This window comes from Pelophylax lessonae, assembly GCF_965119305.1.
Source record: "Pelophylax lessonae genome assembly, chromosome: 1".
Classification (NCBI taxonomy): domain Eukaryota; kingdom Metazoa; phylum Chordata; class Amphibia; order Anura; family Ranidae; genus Pelophylax; species Pelophylax lessonae.
In genome coordinates this window covers 808577117-808594927 of record NC_138768.1, presented here as the reverse complement: position 1 = coordinate 808594927, position 17811 = coordinate 808577117, and the positions used below count along the sequence as shown (strand labels likewise).

General features: G+C 43.4%; 1 protein-coding gene across 1 annotated transcript in view; it reads right to left on the bottom strand.

Moving 5' to 3' along the window:
• CFAP99 (cilia and flagella associated protein 99) overlaps nucleotides 1–17811 on the bottom strand; it is a 142156-nt gene that overhangs the window by 102586 nt on the left and 21759 nt on the right. The window contains exon 5 of the mRNA XM_082244009.1: nucleotides 10108–10282. Coding sequence (XP_082100135.1) covers nucleotides 10108–10282 — 175 coding nt within the window. The remainder of the gene's footprint in view (nucleotides 1–10107; nucleotides 10283–17811) is intronic.

Genomic DNA, 17811 nt, shown 5'->3' with positions numbered 1-17811 from the left:
ACTGCACAAATTACCTGAATATATTACCAACATTAAATATTATTAAAAAATATAAGAAAAGCCCTTTTCCTATTTTTTTCTCTTTCAGCAGCTTAGTAGATGCCCCTTACTTATGCTTATGCGGTAGTGCAATACATGTTTACATTTTAATGTGCTATTATTACAGGCTCTGGATGGAATTGTGTTGCCGATTTACATAGTTACATAGTAGTTGAGGTTGAATAAAGACCATAGTCCATCCAGTTCAACCTGTGTGGTGTGTGTGGACGTATTCATTTCCCATACCCCTGAATGTTTTGATCTTAGAGATGCACGTCCAAGCGTCTTTTAAAAGTAATCCCTGCAGATACCACCATTTGTGGAAGAGAGTTCCACAATCTTATTGCCCTTACTGCAAAAAACACTTTGCATAGCCTGAGGTTAAATCTCTTCTCCTCTAATCGCATTGCATGGCCTTGTGTCCTCTTACACTCCTTGCGACTGAATCGTTTTTTTTTTTCTATGCTGAGATCACCGTTGAGGTATTTCTAAATTGCTATCATGTCCCCTCTCAGACGTCTCTTCTCCAGGGAGAATAAATCAAGCGATTGTAATCGCTCTTCATAATTAAGGTCCTCCAATCCCCTAATCAGTTTAGTTGCCCTTTCTCCAGTTCCAGCACATCCCTCCTGAGGACTGGCGATCAGAACTGGACAGAATACTCCAGATGCGGTCGGACCAGAGTTTTATAATATTGTTAATATTCTGCCGGCTTTGGCAGCTGCAGCTTGACATTGCATGCTATTACTAAGGCAGGCCATAGACGATTCGAATTTCGTTCGAAAATCGTAAATGGCAGTGTTATCGAACGATTTTCGTATCGTTAATGTGGTATGTAAAACGTTCGATTTTCGTACGACAGCAAAAATTCACATATCCAACATGTTGGGTTTTTTTGCGAAAATCGGCCGAATTTCGTATCATTAGTGGGGGAGTTGTATGATTTCGCCTAACAAAACACAGAACAGTAGGGAGTGTGTCCGGTAGAGATGTGGTTAAAAGGCACAAAAAATAGTGTTTTGTCGTACGATTTTCGGCTCACATTGATGGTACACTCGATGATGTGCACGAGTGCCGCTTTCGTTTATCGAACGATAAATCGTACGTAATTCGAATCGTCTATGGCCTGCCTTAGTCTATCTTCCACTAAGACCCCCAGATCTTTCTGCATTTTTGATTCCCCCAGAGGTTCCCCCCTAAAGTGTATTGTGCTTTTATGTTTTTAGTCCCCAAGTGTAATAGCTTACACTTCTCCACATTAAACCTCATTTGCTGCGTAGTAGTTGCCCACTCTGTTATTTTGTTTGGGTCATTCTGTAAGATTTCTGCATCATGATGTGAAGTTATTACCCTGCTTAATTTTGTGTCATCTGCAAAAACTGAGATCGAGCTACTGATCCCGTCCTCAATTTTATTTATGAACAAACTGAACAAAATTGGTCCCAGGACTGAGCCTTGGGGGACCCCACTTATCACTTCAGACCAGTCTGAGTACGCGTTATTTATTACCACCCTTTGGACGCCCTTTTAACCAGTTTTGTATCCAAGAGTACACCTTGTAGTCGATGCCTGCAGACCTTATTTTATAAATTAATCATTTGTGGGGGACTGTATCGAATGCCTTAGCATAATCCATTTAGAAATAGCCAGCAGAGTAGTTTTAATTTTGATGTCAATTTTCGATTTAGTTTTAGTCATAGTCTTTTGACTAAAATGCCATTTTAGTTTTAGTCATATTTTAGTCATCTGAATTGTTTTAGTTTTAGGGGTATTTTAATAGACTAAAATAGTGGTTATTTAGTCAACGAAAATGTTTTAGTCGACAAAATTAACACTGCTAGCACACAAGTGCATCGCCTGTGTGTACTGGCGTCAGTCTGGCAGAAGCTGGCCATTCGTCTGGCTTCCTTTGAAGGGGCATGACCGAAAAAGGTCTGCCGACCGGCTCCCGATCAGCTCTCTCAGCCAATGGCTAAGAGCGCTGACCGAAGGTTTCTGACGGCGTCCCCCTGTCAGAACACAATAGCACAGCAGGGGAGATCGCTGTACTTACAACGGATTGCTAGTATAGCGGTTCCTCCTGAGCTGTCAGTTGTTTTACGTTCAGCTCTGCAGGGTTGAAAAAAAATAAAAAATCTACTAGTGTGTATGGGGCTTAAAGCGGTAGTAAACTGCACCAATTTTTTTTATTAAACCCTGCAAGGTAAAAGCATAATGTGCTAGTATGCATCGCATACCAGCACATTATGCAAGACTTACCTTAAAAAAAAAGCCCTGCAGTGATGAGCTGTCATCACTGACAGGTGCTTCCATCTTTATCCGGTCTTCCTTCTGGGTCCACGTCATCCATCCTTCTGATTGACTATGCCACGATGTCGTCACTCCTGAGCATGCACTGCGGTACGGAGCTCTGAAAGGACAGAACGGGTATGCCGTCCCTTCAGAGAGCATGCACCGGTGATGCCACCGGCTGCAAGCTGTGTGAAGATCTCCTAAACTGTGCAGGTTTAAGAGGTATTCACTGTATCTACAGGTAAGGCTTATTATAGCCCTTCCTGTAGGTACAAATGCCAAAAAAGATTTTACTTCCACTTTAAGGCTTGCCATACATTATACAATTTTTTTAATTCCAATTCCTTTAGATTTACCTTCAACTATGTAGTGGAAAGGCCTGCCTGATTGCATACCAATTCTAAGTGTCTAGGTTTGACCTCATATTAATTGGTTTTGGAAAATTGAATGGAAGATTGTACAGCCTTCGGCTGGCCACAGATGACCCGTTTTTTTTTTTCTAGCAGACAGCGACTGATGGAAAAAAATTTACCAGATTCCCCCATCCACCAGGTGAGGCTGGTGCTCCATGGGCTGGGGGGGGGCGGCAGACAGACCACACCATACCCCCCCTTCCCTACCACACCAGCTCCAGCTCGCACACATAACCCCCCCCCCCCAATCGCCACCTCACTCCCCCCTGGCAGGCAGTGGCAGCGGCTTCCCCCTCAGTCTCCTCCGTGGGCTTCCCCTGTGTCTCCTCCCTCTGCCTTGGCAATAGCATGGCTTATTCTTTCGCCCAATCAGGAAACAGGTCTGATTGGCCAGGAGGAGAATCAGTGTGGCAATATTTATTCGCTATTGTCACACAACTGGGTGGGCTCAGGGCACAGTGCTCTGCGCCCCGAGCCCACCCTTTTTTGAAGCCCATTAGAGCCTCTGGCTCCAATCACGTGCTTAAAAAAAAAAACCCCATTGGAATCCATGCGTCCGGCGCCCCCTGCATGTAGATTAGGGGGCCGGACGCATGGATAGAGGAGGCGGCGCGGCGTGGAGGATGAAGGAATCCTCCCCGTTGTGCCATTGTATTCTGACAGCAGGGACTCCTCCACAGTCCGAATACACTGATCAGAACTGCAGCCACTGATTGACAAAAGTTTTTAAACATTCCTGTTCAACAGAAATCAGTCATCAGATCGAACAATCATACATGAATTGTAATTCAGCCAGTCCCTGCTGAACCAAACAAATTTCAATTCATCTTTGGCCAGCTTAAACAAGTGCTACAGTCTCCAACAAACAATGTGTTGTATGTAATAAGTGAGCTGCTGTTTGTCCAATCTTTCTTCTTGATCAGAGGCTCCCTTTAGCCCAAGGAATAATCCGCTGATCCATCGAGGTAGCGTGCAGTCACCTGAACTCAATCCCATCACATCAGAACACTGACAATATGTATAAACACAACTGAAGCCACAGGTTAATCCATCGGTGACAGAACATCTGTCATGGACCGCTGCACTACAGACATGCCCGTGTTCCTGAAAATGACTTGTCTTTCTGGGAATCCTCACAGCGGCTGCATAATATACATGTTTCTTCTTTGAGTTAACTGAATTTTAAGGATGGCAAACACATCGGCAAGGCATGTCAGGCTGGTACATTTATAAGAAAGAATGGTATTGATCGTACTTAACAAACAATGCAAATAGAAGATAGAATAAAACAGAATGATATTAACGAAAAAAATGGAGACAGAAAAGCACAGCAGGAGCCTCGGAGGTGACAATCGTTATGCAGTAAATTGATAGGTTTTTCAGGAGCAGGGCAGCCATCGGGGGGAGGGGGGGGGCAGCCCATATACATGTAGGGTGCCCGGGTGTTCCGAGGGGTCCGGCCGCCCAGGCCCCAGCCAACGAGACAGAGTTGTTGCTGCTGTAGTAATGTCTCTTTGCTGAATATATGAGGCTGTCTCTTTAATGGATTGGGATGTCTCTTTGCTGAATATATGAGGCTGTCTCTTTGCTGAATATATGGGGATGTCTCTTTGCTGGCTTGGATTAATTTTCATATATTAAGTTGTAAGAGTGTTAAAATGGAAGTGGGCGCACTGAAGGACTCGTGGGATAGCCAGTGGGCAGATTCAGTGGGACGGCCAGAAGGTAGGCCCTGTGAAATGTTGGTGGTTAGGCCAAAAAGGGGCCCAGGCCTAAAGCTGTGTAAGGGGCCCCAAAATTTCTGATGGCTGCCCTGTTCAGGAGAGATGAGAAAGGTGCCCATTGATAGCAGAAGATCTGTTTTGGATCTTAACCTATTTAACCGCTTGCCGACCGCCGCACTACTATTTACTGCAGCGGTCAGCCCCTCACAGGCAAAGCGACGTAGGGCTACGTCGCTAGCCTGTGAGGGTCTAGGGAGCGAGCGCGCGCCTCCGGAGGTGCGCTCCCGCGCGGTCACGGACCCCCCGCACGTGTGCCCGGCAGACCCGATGTCCACTGGTCACTCGCGATCGTCCGTTAGAGCAGGAGAAAGGCAGGCGGCTAATGTAAACAAGCTGCCTGTCATTCTCCCCTGTGTAGGAATGGTGATCATACGGTTCTACTATGTAGGACCGTTGATCACTGTTCCTACACCTCAAGCCACAGCCAATCACAGTTAGAATCACGCCCCTAGGGACACACATAACCCCTCCCTCTCAAAAAAAGTTAACCCCTTCACTGCCCGGGTCATTTTACAGTAACAGTGCATATGTATAGCACTGATTACTGCAGTAATGTCACTGGTAACCCCAAAAGTGTCAAAAATGTCAATCAAGGGTCAGATCTGTCCGTCGCAATGTCGCAGTACCGCATAAAAAAATCGCAGATCGCCGCCATTACGCGTTAAAAAAAAACCAACAAAAATGACAAAAATCTTTCCCTTAGTTAGTAAACGCAATAACTTTCTGCGCAAAAAAATCAAAATATGCTTTTTGCGATTTTTTTTACCAAACATATGTAGCATAAAACAAATTGGCCTAAAATGTTAAAAATTTTTGATTTTTACATTTTTTTGGGGGGAATTTCATATAAAAAAATTTAAAAAATATTGTTATTTTTGCAAAATTGAGGCTCTTTTTTTGTATATAGCGCATGATCAAAAAAATCGCACAGGTGATCAAATACCACCAAAAGAAAGCTCTGTTTGTGGGGAAAAAAGGACGTAGAATTTGTTTAGGTACACGACCGCGCAATTGTCCGTTAAAGTCATGCAGTGCCGAATCGCAAAATAGGCCCTGGTCAGGAAGGGGGTAAAATCTTCCAGGGCTTAAGTGGTTAACCCTTAGCCTATTTCTGACACTTGAATTTTACAAGTTAAAATCAGGATTTTTTGCTAGAAAATTACTTAGAACTCCCAAACATTATATATTTGTTTTAGCAGAGACCCTAGAGAATAAAATGGAGATTGTTGCAATACTTTATGTCACACCGTATTTGTGCAGCGGTCTTACAAACGCAATTTTCTTTGAAAAATTAAACTCTTTTTTTCAATTAAAAAAATAAAACAGTAAAGTTAGCCCAATTTTTTATATAATGTGAAAGATAATGTTACGTCGAGTAAATAGATACCCAACATGTCATGCTTCAAAATTGAGCACGCTCGTGGAATGGCAACAAATATTGTTTTTTTAAATCTCCATAGGCAACGCTTTAGAAATTTCTACAAGTTACCAGTTTAGGGTTACAGAGGAGGACTAGGGCTAGAATTGCTCTCGCTCTAACAATCACAGCAATAACTCATGTGTGGTTTGAACACCATTTACATATGTGGGCGCGACTTGCATGCGACTTGCGAAAATCCATACCAGATCCGAAGGGTCTGACTTGGAACCTGGGGGTGGACCTCCACACGTTTTTTTTTTTAACATTTTGTCGTGGAGTTACCCCTCAAGATCCTCAGAGTACAAGTCGCACCACAAGTTGGATCATCCTGATCCGACTTGGATGCGACTTCCATTCAAATCAATGGGCTTAAAGCCGAAACAAAGACGGCTCATAGGAAACCATTGATTTTAGATAGAGGCAGAAAAACGCTGCTAAAAGCCAATGTGGCTAAACCTGCATTAACGCCAATGGAAAGAGCTACTAAAAGCACATTTTTACAGCTACTTTTTCCTGGTGTTGGCAGTGGCTCTGCAGCTCGGTTTTTCTAACGCCCTGTGTGCATGAGACCTTACAATGTAGAAGTTCACCCTAAAACTAAAATCTGTAAATCTACTGGCATCCACGATCTAGGACTAACCTATCTAGCCCTGTATAGAAGAAATTGCTATACATACCTTTTCTGAAGTCAATCCAGTCCAGGCTCCAGCGGTGGAAGCTCTGTGTAGGAGACAGCCGACAAAGGCTGGGAAATGCTTGGAAAGTGATGTCACCCATAGACTTACTATAGGGCTTCCGTTGTTGGCTGCCTCTCCTGCACACGCCTCCACAGTGAAGCCGTTGCTGACAGCTCAGCGTGGGACCGGACCGGATCGGCTTCAGAAAAGGTATGTATAGCGATTTATTCTTTACAGGGCTAGATAGGTTAGTCCTAGATTCTGGATGCCAGTAGATTTAAGACTAGACATAGAGCTCTATAATTGGCTGCTATGGACTATGATCAGTTTGTATACATGGAACAGTGGGGTTGGGGTCTGAGAAATCAAGCAGTCCAACTGGAATTGACAGGTCTTTATATAGCTCATGCTCTTCTTCAAACATATTACATTGGGTAAAATAATTATTTGATCCCCTGCAGATTTTGTAAGTTTGCCCACTTACAAAGAAATAAAGGGTCTATAATTTTTATCATAGGTGTATTTTAAATGATAGAGACAGAATATTAATCAAAAATCCAGAAAAAACACATTAAACAAATGCTATAAACAAAGTTGCAGTTCAGTGAGTAAAATAAGTATTTGATCCCCAAGCAAAACATGACTTAGTACTTGGTGGAGAAACCCTTGTTGGCAAGCACAGAGGTACGATGTTTCTTGTAGTTGGTTACCAGGTTTGCACACATCTCGGGGGGGATTTTGGCCCACTCTTCTTTACAGATCCTCTCTAAATCCTTAAAGCGGAACAACAGACTAATACCTTAAATTCTCCCCCTGCAATCATTAATGTGAGCCGAGGTCAGCTTTATCTGTCACAATGAAAAAAAATTGGATTTTTGTACTTACAGTAAAATCAATTCCACTGAGTTTATCGACGGACACAGCGCTCCATAAATCATAACACCTGGGTTATGTTGCCTCCTCCAGGAGTAGGACTAGGCAGAACAAAAAACACCTGGCTACACCCATGGGCCGTCCACAGTTTGGTATATAACCCCCCTCTCTGCTCTAGGTAATCCGTTTAGTAGCAAGCAGTATAAGAAGTATCAGAACTCCACAGAGGGGTGGGTGCTGTGTCCGTCGAACTCAAAGAAATGGATTTTACGGTAAAGTACAAAAATCCCATTTTCTCTTTTTTTCATCGATGGACACAGCGCTCCATAAATCATAACTACTGGGACGTCCAAAAGCAGTGCCAAAAGGAAAATGAGGGGCGGGGAAAATAACCCAAGGCTAAACATAAGAGCCCCTAACCAGGACACAGGAGCCTTAACCGGTTCACAGGAGCCCCGTCTGAAAAAAAAAATTTCAATAAAACACCCCTCAAGAGGGAACAGCCCCTCTTAAACAGCAGCCTGCAAAACTTTGCGGCCAAAGGTATCTACCTTATAGAATTTTGTGAAGGTATGCACCGACGACCAAGTAGCCGCCTTGCAGTCTTGTGATATTGATGCCTAATGACAGAAGGCCCAAGAAGCACTCAGCGCCCGAGTAGAATGTGCGGTGACATGAAAAGGTGGAACCTGACCTTTAATGGAACAGGCCTGAGTCACCGTCTGTCTGATCCATCTGGAGATGCTAGCTGAAGATTTAGCCAGCCCTTTTCTTGATCTGTCCATAACCCACGAAAAGTGAGTCTGACCTCCGAAAGGACTCAGTAGCTGCCAGATACACCCGAATCGCACGAACCTCAACCAAGGTATGCAAAGCAAATTCCTTGGGATGAGCTAGCTTGGGACACAAGGAAGGCAACACAATGTCCTCATTCAAATGGAAGTCAGAGACAACTTTGGGGAGGAATGATGGACAGGGACAAAGAACCACTTTATGCCTATGGACCACTAAATAGGGACTGCGACAGGATAATGCCGCCAATTCGAATACCCTGCGGGCCGAGGTAATAGCCACCAAGAATGTCACCTTCTGGGATAACGTAGGCAAGGGAATCTCCCAAATAATGTCAAATGGAGGTTTCTGGAGAACCGAAAGTACTAAATTTAAATCCCATGGGTGCAAAAGAGACCGTACAGGTGAAGCCACATGTCAAACCCCCTGAATTAAGGTACGAACTAAAGAGTGCGTGGCTAGGGATCGCTGAAAGAAGATTTCCAGGGCAGACACCTGCCCCTTGATGGTACTCAGGGCCAACTTCTGATCAACACCCTGTTAAAGAAAGGTCAAGATCCGAGCCACAGAAAAGGATTGAGGATGAGCGCCAATCGACTCACACCAAGAAATGTGCGCTTTTAATGTACAATGATATATCTTGCTGGAAGACAACTTCCTCGCCTTCACCATAGTAGGGATCACTGATCCAGACAGACCTCTATCCCCCAGTACTTGGATTTCAATAGCTAAGGCATTAAAACCAGCGACTGAGATCAGTCCCAGCACAAGCCGATCAGTGGGCGCTGGCCATTGGATAACCGCCAGAACCCGATGATTGGCGAAGAGGAAGACAGGACAGAGCTCTGTCAATGTAAACAATGCAGCGCTCCGCCCTGTCAGTGGGGATGTGCTGGATTTTGTTTTCCTGCAAAGCACCTTACAGTGCACACATAAACACTGGTTAGGCACACATTTAACCCTTTGATCGCCCTAGATGTTTAACCCCTTCCCAGCCAGTATCATTAGTACAGTGACAGTGCATATTTTTAGCACTGATTACTGTACTAATGTCACTGGTTCCTACAAAGTGTCAAAAGTGTAAGATTACCCACCATACTATCACAGTCCCGCTATAGGTCACTGATCGCCTTCATTACTAGTATACAAATAAATAAATAAAAATTCCAGTATATATACCATAGTTTGTAGACGTTTTAACTTTCGCGCAAACCAATCAATGTACACCTATTGGAATTTTTTTACCAAAAATCTGTAGCAGAATACATATTGGTCTAAATTTATGAAGAAATTTAATTTGTCAAAAAAATAATAATAATTGGGCTATGTTTTATAGCAGAATGTAAAAAATAATTGGGTTTTTTCTCAAAATTTTCATTTTTTTTTTTGTTTAAAGTGCATACAAAAAAAAAAAAAAAACAAGCTTTGATCAAATACCATCAAAAGAAAGCTCTATTTGTGGTAAAAAAAAAATGGCATAAATGTATCTTGAGTGCAGAGCTGCATGACTGTGCAATTGTCAGTTAAAGTAAAGCAGTGCTGTATAGAAAAAAATAGCCTGGTTATGAGGGGGGTAAATCTTCAAGAGGTCAAGTGGTTAAGCAGCAGCAATATGGAATTTTATTTAGACATAGTAAACAGCTTATGCCATGTTGTATCTTTAGGAATATTATACTGCTCTACATAAATAGCAAAAAAAAAAAGCAGGCACAATGTAAAACATTTATTTAAAAACGCATAAACGCTAAATATAATCGCAAAATAATAAAAAAAAATTCGTATAATTCCAGTTTAAGGGACAGTAAAAGAGGTCATACCGGCTGGTGAGGTTTCTGGGATGGAATTCTCTGCGGCACTGGTATGGTTCTCGGTTTTGGTTTTGTTAAATTGAACTCTTTTACTTCTGTTACTTTTGATGCTTTCACTGGAGTAGAACCGGTTACTGACTTACTTTCAAGGCCATCTATTAAATCCAGCACTTCAGGCTGCCAGCTAGTGGAAAAACACACATACGGGTCAGAGGATTACATTAATGGCCCAGGAATGAATCACAGACAGATAGCTGAAGTCGGAAGACATGCAATAGGTCATACATGTTAGTTTGTTTCTACAGTCCATCAACTACAGGTCTCAGGTGTCAGCTGCACCACCAACACTTGCACAGGATAAAAGCAGGTTTAAGACAAAAGGGAGAAGTAATTTTCAGCATCGCTCATAGGAATGTTAAAGAATATCCAAACCCAAAAACAAAAAATGTAACATATTGCAGTTTACTGGTCCTTAGATGTGATGGCCGCATTCATAGTACATAGTTACATACATAGTAGTTAAGGTTGAATAAAGACAACAGTCCATCCAGTTCAACCTGTGTAGGTGTGTGTCGGTGACGATATTCATTTCCCATATCCCTGAATATTGTGTTCTTTGAGATGCATGTCCAAGAGTCTTTTAAAAGTATTGATACTCCCTGCTGATACCACCAATTGTGGAAGAGAGTTCCACATTCTTACCGCCCTGACAGTGAGAATCCCCCTACGTAGCTTAAGGTTAAACCGCTTCTCCTCTAATCTCATTGTGTGGCCACGTGTCCTCTTACACTCTCTTAGACAAAATAGTTTATTTCCTATCCCGGGATCGCCATTGAGGTATTTGTAAATCGCTATCATGTCCCCTCTCTCAGGCGTCTTTTCTCCAGGGAGAATAAGTTAAGCACATCAAATCGCTCCTCGTAATTAAGGTCTTCCAATCCCCTAATTAGTTTAGTTGCCCTTCTTTGGACTCTCTCCAGTTCCAGCACGTCCCTTCTGAGGATTGGTGACAAGAACTGGACAGAATACTCCAATTCTTCTTATTTGACTTTCGTTTGACTTTTAGGACTAAGAACATTTCGAGCAACTACAGAAAAAATATGTTGGTCTTGTCAGAAATGCAGTGTCCTTATCGCTTCATGTGAGCACCTTATCACTTCATATGAGCTTCAAAGAGAGCTTAAAGCGGAGCTCCACCCAAAAAGGGAATCTCCGCTTGTTTGCACCCTACACTGCCACATTTGGACCTTTTTGGGGGGGGAGCGGGCACCTGGTTTAGACAGGTCCTAGCTCCCACTTCCCCTGGTAATCTACGAAGATGTCTGGCCCCTCCTCCCCCCGCAGTCTTCTGGGACACACACAGGTCCCAGAAGACTGTGGGACCATTCACAAAGCTCAGCGAGACTCACGCATGCACAGTAGGAAACTAGCTGTGAAGCTGGAAGGCTCCACTGCCGGTTTCCCTTAGTGAAGATGCTGGCGCCTGGACCCAAAGCCAATTGAAGAATCGGCTCTGTTGCCAACATTTCTGGATCCCTGGACAGGTAAGCGTCCTCATAGTGAACGTCAGCCGCTACTGGATTTTAAGCAGCTGATTTTTATTTTTTTTGGGGGGAGACTGGAGCTCCTTATTAAAGAACCCTATTTCTATTTTGTAATCTATTAGTCCCATGAATCCACCATATACTGGAACAAGGGCAGATATGTTTGAAGTCTAGCCTGTCTGACAACCATGGCTGCCCCCACAGTGGAGAAAAAAGCATAGGATATGAAGGGACACCACCTGTTAACAGAATCCATGAATGAAGGACAGGCAGATGAATGAAAGATCTGCCCCCCCCCCCCCCCATTCATAGTTTTTTCATCCATAGAAGCTTTAGTATGGTTCTTTGAATGGAGGACTTAGATGGAAAGGGCAGGTAGTCAGGCGCACTTAATAAATGCCTGACACAGTTCTATTAACCCCGTTGCACTGGAAGATTATGATGGCGGGGATGGGGGGCATGGGGAAGGAGGACTTAATCTAAAAGAGGAGCCAGCAGCACAATAGCACATCACACCGATGGTAAATAATGTCCCTTGTGCTGATATATATATATATTTTTATTTTTTTTACTAAACTGCTGTACAATGAATATCCCTGATCCATCCAGGCTTGACCATGAACCCTAACTTAAAGCTAACCTTACTAAATGAGCTGCGATATTGCTTTCCAAAATTTCTAATATTTTAAGTTGCAATCTGTTAGAACTATAACAATGATATCTGGTTTTTGAAAGGTGGTGACCTATGCCGCGACTTTCTTTAGGTCTTAAAGTGGCCCTGATCCCGCCACTTTCATCACATACACAATAGAGGCTACCCCATTGAACTAGAGCATACCTAAAGAAGGAATCAGTGGCTCTTGGAGCTGGCATCTCCACAATACTTTGTTTTCACTTAAACCGGAGTTCCGCCCAAAAGTGGAAGTTCCGCTCATCTGTTTCTTCCCCCCCCTCCGGGGCCACATTTGCCACCTTTGAGGGGGAGGGGGGAACAGGTACCCTTTCCCATTTCTAGGAGAAAACACAGCGGTGCCATCCCTTGGAAGTTCCCTCCTCCTCCTCCTTCCCCCAAGCCAATTAGAATGTGCAGCATTATAAAAATAAAAGCAGTCACCACATCCAAAGACTGGTAAGCTGCAATATATTAAATGTTTCTTTTTAGACCTAATGCACATTAAGGCTAAAAATTAACAATTCAAACATCTAAGCCATCTAGTTAAAGTATCTAAAGCCAAAACTTTTTTTTTTCAGGTATGATTGCATCCCCTTTTTGTATTGCGTTGCCAACTGTCAGTAAACTTACTGACAGTTTATAAAAATCAGTGACTTTTACAACTAACCGTAAATATCAGGTGCTGATCATTTGTCACGCTGTGTTGACTTTTGTAAGTGTAAACAAGGCAAAATACTTGTTATGTGTATTGTCAGTAAAAAATGTGCTCCGCCAGTAAATTTCCCATGTTTTGTCAGTAAAAAATGCCCCAGGAGGGTGGCAACCCTGCCTCTGTATTTGATAAAATTACCCATCTCCAACCCCACAACCCTTAGAGGTGGAGGAGGTAAGTTGGGGACTTTGTACTGTATGTGTCAAAAGAAGAACATATGTAGATAAAAAAAAAAAATCATCAATTTTATTGTACAATTAAAACATCATCAAAATCACATTCAGTTGCCATCTCTAGTTCTATGTGGTTAGCAAGTATTTATAGTTCCAAGTTGGCATAGTGGATTGATGCGTTTCTTGTGATTTTGAGAGTTAAAGGATAAGTCTACCCTAACAATAAAAACCCTGCATCTACAGATATCCACGATCTAACACTAACCAGTGGCGGCCCGTCAGGGCGCCGCCCCCTATCCATGCGTCCGGCCCCCTAATCTACATGCAGGGTTCCGGATTCATGGATTCTAATGGGGGAATTTTTTTTTTTTGAAGCACGTGATTAGAGCCAGAGGCTCTAATAGGCTTGAAAAAAGAAAAAAGGGTGGGCTTGGGGCGCAGAGCACTGCATCCTGAGCCCACCCAGTTGTGTAACATTGCGAATGAATATTCACTATTGTCGCACGGATTCTCCTCCTGGCCAATCAGGAAGCGGGTCCTGAGACCCGTTTCCCGATTGGCCGAAAGGAGAAGCCATCCTATTGGCGAAGGAGGAGGAGGGAGGAGAAGCAGGGGAAACCCGACCAACGAGGGGGACAAGGCCGCCTCCACATGTCAGTCCAGGGGCAGCACAGGGCGAGTGAGCCGGCGACTGGGAGGGAGGGGTATGGTGTGAGGTGCGGGCTGGAGCTGGTGTGTTCCATGGTCAGGTCCGTCTGCCGCCTCCCCTTGACCCATGGAGCACCAGCTGCCACTGACACTAACCTATCTAACCCTGTAAATAAGAAATCAGTATAAATACCTTTTTTTAAGCCGATCCTACACGATCCCACGCTGAACTGTCAGCTGCAGCTTCGCACAGGAGACAGCCGACAACAGAAACCCCATAGTAAGTCTATGGGTGACGTCACTCTCCATTAATTTCACAGCCATTGTCGGCTGTGTCCTCTGCAGAGCTTCCACTGCTGGAGACCAGATCAGATCAGCTTCAAATACTAATACTAATTTCTTCTTTACAGGGTTAGATAGGTTAGTGTTAGATCGTGGATGTCTGTGGATGTAGAGATTTTAGTGTTAGGGTGGGCTTATCCTTTAAGGGACAGTGCCATAAAAGGCAAGACAGGATTGTTCCACTTATAATATAATTGGGAATTTCACCTTCAGTATTTGTCCTGGTGACCAAGATGCCAATTAAAAAAACTGAGAACAATGAGCACAGAATTGAAAGTGTTACCTAATCAATCAGAACTCTTTTTTCAAATGCAGGCTGAAACCTCAATGACTGTAAACGCAAACAGGGCCGCTGATAAGGGGGACCACCAGTCCTCCTGTAGGTGGCCCGGGCACACAGGGGGGCCCCCCAACAGCATGGAGAATCAGTGCGGTTGGGTGGAGGGGCAATTATAGAAGGTAGCCCTGCACAGCTCTCTGCAGGCAGCAGCTGAAAGCCAGTTTCCCCCCTCCTGCCAGCTTTCAGATGCTGAAGGGAGAGACACAGACACAGGGCATCGTTCTTGTAATTGCTTCTCCGACACCGATCCCCCTCTCTATTCTGCCTGCTTATGATCCTCCCCAGCACTGCAGGCTTCCCTGTCCTGTAAAAAAATAACAAATTGTAAAATAATAATAATTAAACACTGTAATAAATAATTTTAAAAAATGTAAAATAAAATAATTGTAAACACTTTTAACATTTTTTTTTTGTAACGTAAAAACAACTTAAAGAGGTTGTAAACCCATGAAACTTTTTTTTTTTTCTGCAACCTGAAAGAGAAACCCATAATGAGCTAGTATGCATCGCATACTAGCTCATTATGAAATACGTACTTACCTTAGAACGAGCCCCCGCCGTGCCGCCCGCTCACCTGTATGACGGGCGACATGTCCAGTCGCCCGTCTTCCGGGATCGCGGCATCCGGCCATCTGATTGGCCGGAGCCGCAGTGACGTCACTTCTGCGCACGCGCGCGGGAGCCGACGGTCACGGCACGGGGCTCTGAAGAAATGGCACCAGCGGCCGTTCCTTCAGAGCGCATGCGCCAGTGACGTCACTGGCTGCATGTAAGGTAAATATCTCCTAAACGGTACATGTTTAGGAGATATTTACAGTACCTATAGGTAAGCCTTAATATAGGCTTACCTATAGGTAAAAGTGTCAGAGGAAGGTTTACTTCCTCTTTAAAACGGCTAATTCTCACAGGTTCTTTGTTATGTTTTTGTCTGCTAATAATGATTTCAGCGTATATATAGTGGAAATATTGTCTTTATATATTTGGGGGGGGGGGGGGGGGAGGGGACTGCCAGGTAGGCTGTACGGGGCCCCGTGATTTCTAAAAGCAGCCCTGAACACAAATACAGTATTTTTTTTATGAAATCGATCTCTTGATCATCTGGACAAATAAGAGGGGTGCATTTATTCTATTTCTACATAAATATTAAGTAATAGCAGGTACCTGAGCATACCTTTGTATGTACAGATTCCTCCCAGTCACCTCCCAACAGATAGCAGTTGATTACCGGGCCCAAGGATCGTGCTCAACAACCAACAGCTAGGTGAGGGAAGCAAGAGGTGGGCTAGTTTAGGAAGCAAACTTAAAGTAAAACTCAAGGCAATTCTTTTTTAGTTTTGGATGGAGTGGAGAGAGATTAGAACACCTGTCAGTTTTTATTGCTGTCTGTGCCCCGTTAAGCACCCTTTCTATTTCTCCTGTTTACCAATATCTTTGGAAGTGAAAGTAAAAGAAAATCTCAAATTTTGGGATGTCCCCAGAAAAGTAATAGAGGGGAATTCTTCCAATGGGGGACACTCGTTCTGGTGACCTGGGGGTCCCCAAGTAATTCTCTTAATTTGCATGGATTTCCTGTCACTTCCTGTTTGGCTATGGGACAGGAATTGAAGGGAAATCTCCGATATAACTCACAGAGGGCAAATAAAAAAAAATCTGACAGGGGTTATAACCCTCCCTTACTCTATCCAAAATGAAAAAAAAAATGTTGCCTATAGTTCTACTTTAAAGTGATTGTAAATTTTAGTTTTATTTCCTATAAAAATAACAAACATGTAATACTTACCTGCTCTGTTGCAATGGATTTGCACAAAGCAGCCTGGATCCTCCCCTTCTCGGGTCCATCTTCGGCTCTCCTGGCCCCTCCCTCCTGTTCAGTTCCCCCACAGCAAGCAGCTTGCTGTGGGGGCACCGGAGCAGAGTCAAAGCTCCCTGTGTTCATTCAGACACAGCGCCCCCTCTCTCTTCTGATTGGCTAGCTGACTGATTGACAGCAGCGCAGCCAATCTCTGCCAATCAGGACGGAGAATCTCAGACGGTTGAGACACTCGTGGACATTGTTGGACAGAGAGGGACCTCAGGTAAGTGTGTTAGGGGGGCTGAGGGGGGCTGCTGCACACAGAAGTTTTTTTTATCTTAATGCATTCAAATAAAAAAACCTTCTGACTTTACAACTCCTTTAATAATACATATCTGGGTTTCCAGAGTTTTGACAGTCCTAGGGCTCTACAAAAGGTCCACAAGGAAGAGTGTGTATGTATAAATTATTTTAATTATCATGGCTGTTTTAAAATATTTTTTAAGAAATAGAAAGATTGACTTTACCTACTGACCATTGTACATATTTACACATCCTGTCTGCAAGTGGTTATTTCAAGACAATGGCTGCAGCCATGACCTTGGTAACCTTTTTGTTTTTTTAGCCGGTAATAAGCTATTTGTAAAAGTGATCTAGATGGTTTTCCTGCCACCCAAAGACTTTTAAAGCACTGTGAAGAGCTGTCCCCACCTCTCACTGCCGCCCAAAGTGGTTCCTGGGCTACCCCATTCCTACGGGGTGCCCAGGACAGCAGTAAGCAGCCAGGACAGCTTCACAGAGAGGAGATGGAGGAACATCCCTTCCTCCATCTCTTCTGTGATGACTGGACCTAGAAGCAGCAATGATTTTGTCACTTTCAGTGTCAGAGCTGTGACTCCTTGGCTGTTATAGCCAGTTAAGCCACTAACAAAGCATGATGTGATCTTGGTTAGCTTCTTTGAGGGGCAGAGGAGACAACAGGAGTCTAATAGACCTGTGATGTCTCTATAACGAGTGCCTGTTACCTGCCCAAAGCTATCACAAAGGGGCTTGTGAGCCCCCTTGCGGTAACAATATAATAAATAAAAAAATATAAAATGTAAAAACGTGTAAAAATATAATTAAATTAAATAAATAAAAAAAAAATTAAAAATGTTTAAAAATAAAATGAAATAAAATAAATAAAAAAATATTTAAAAATATAAAAAAAGGACCCCCACTCCCAAGCACAAAAATGCATATGCAAACACAGGCGTACTATAGGTCTGGCACACATAAGTTAATAGCGATTGCGCTACCCATGTGAAGGTATATCCGTGAACATCGGAGTGACAGCTATAATTTTAGGGCCATAATTCACGATTGACTCTTAATGATAATCTGTAAAGGCTTTTAAAGTGTCACCCATGGACAATTTTAGATATCATAGTCTGTCGCCATTTTACAGGCATGCGCAATTTTTAAAATGGACATGTTTAGGTTCCATTTA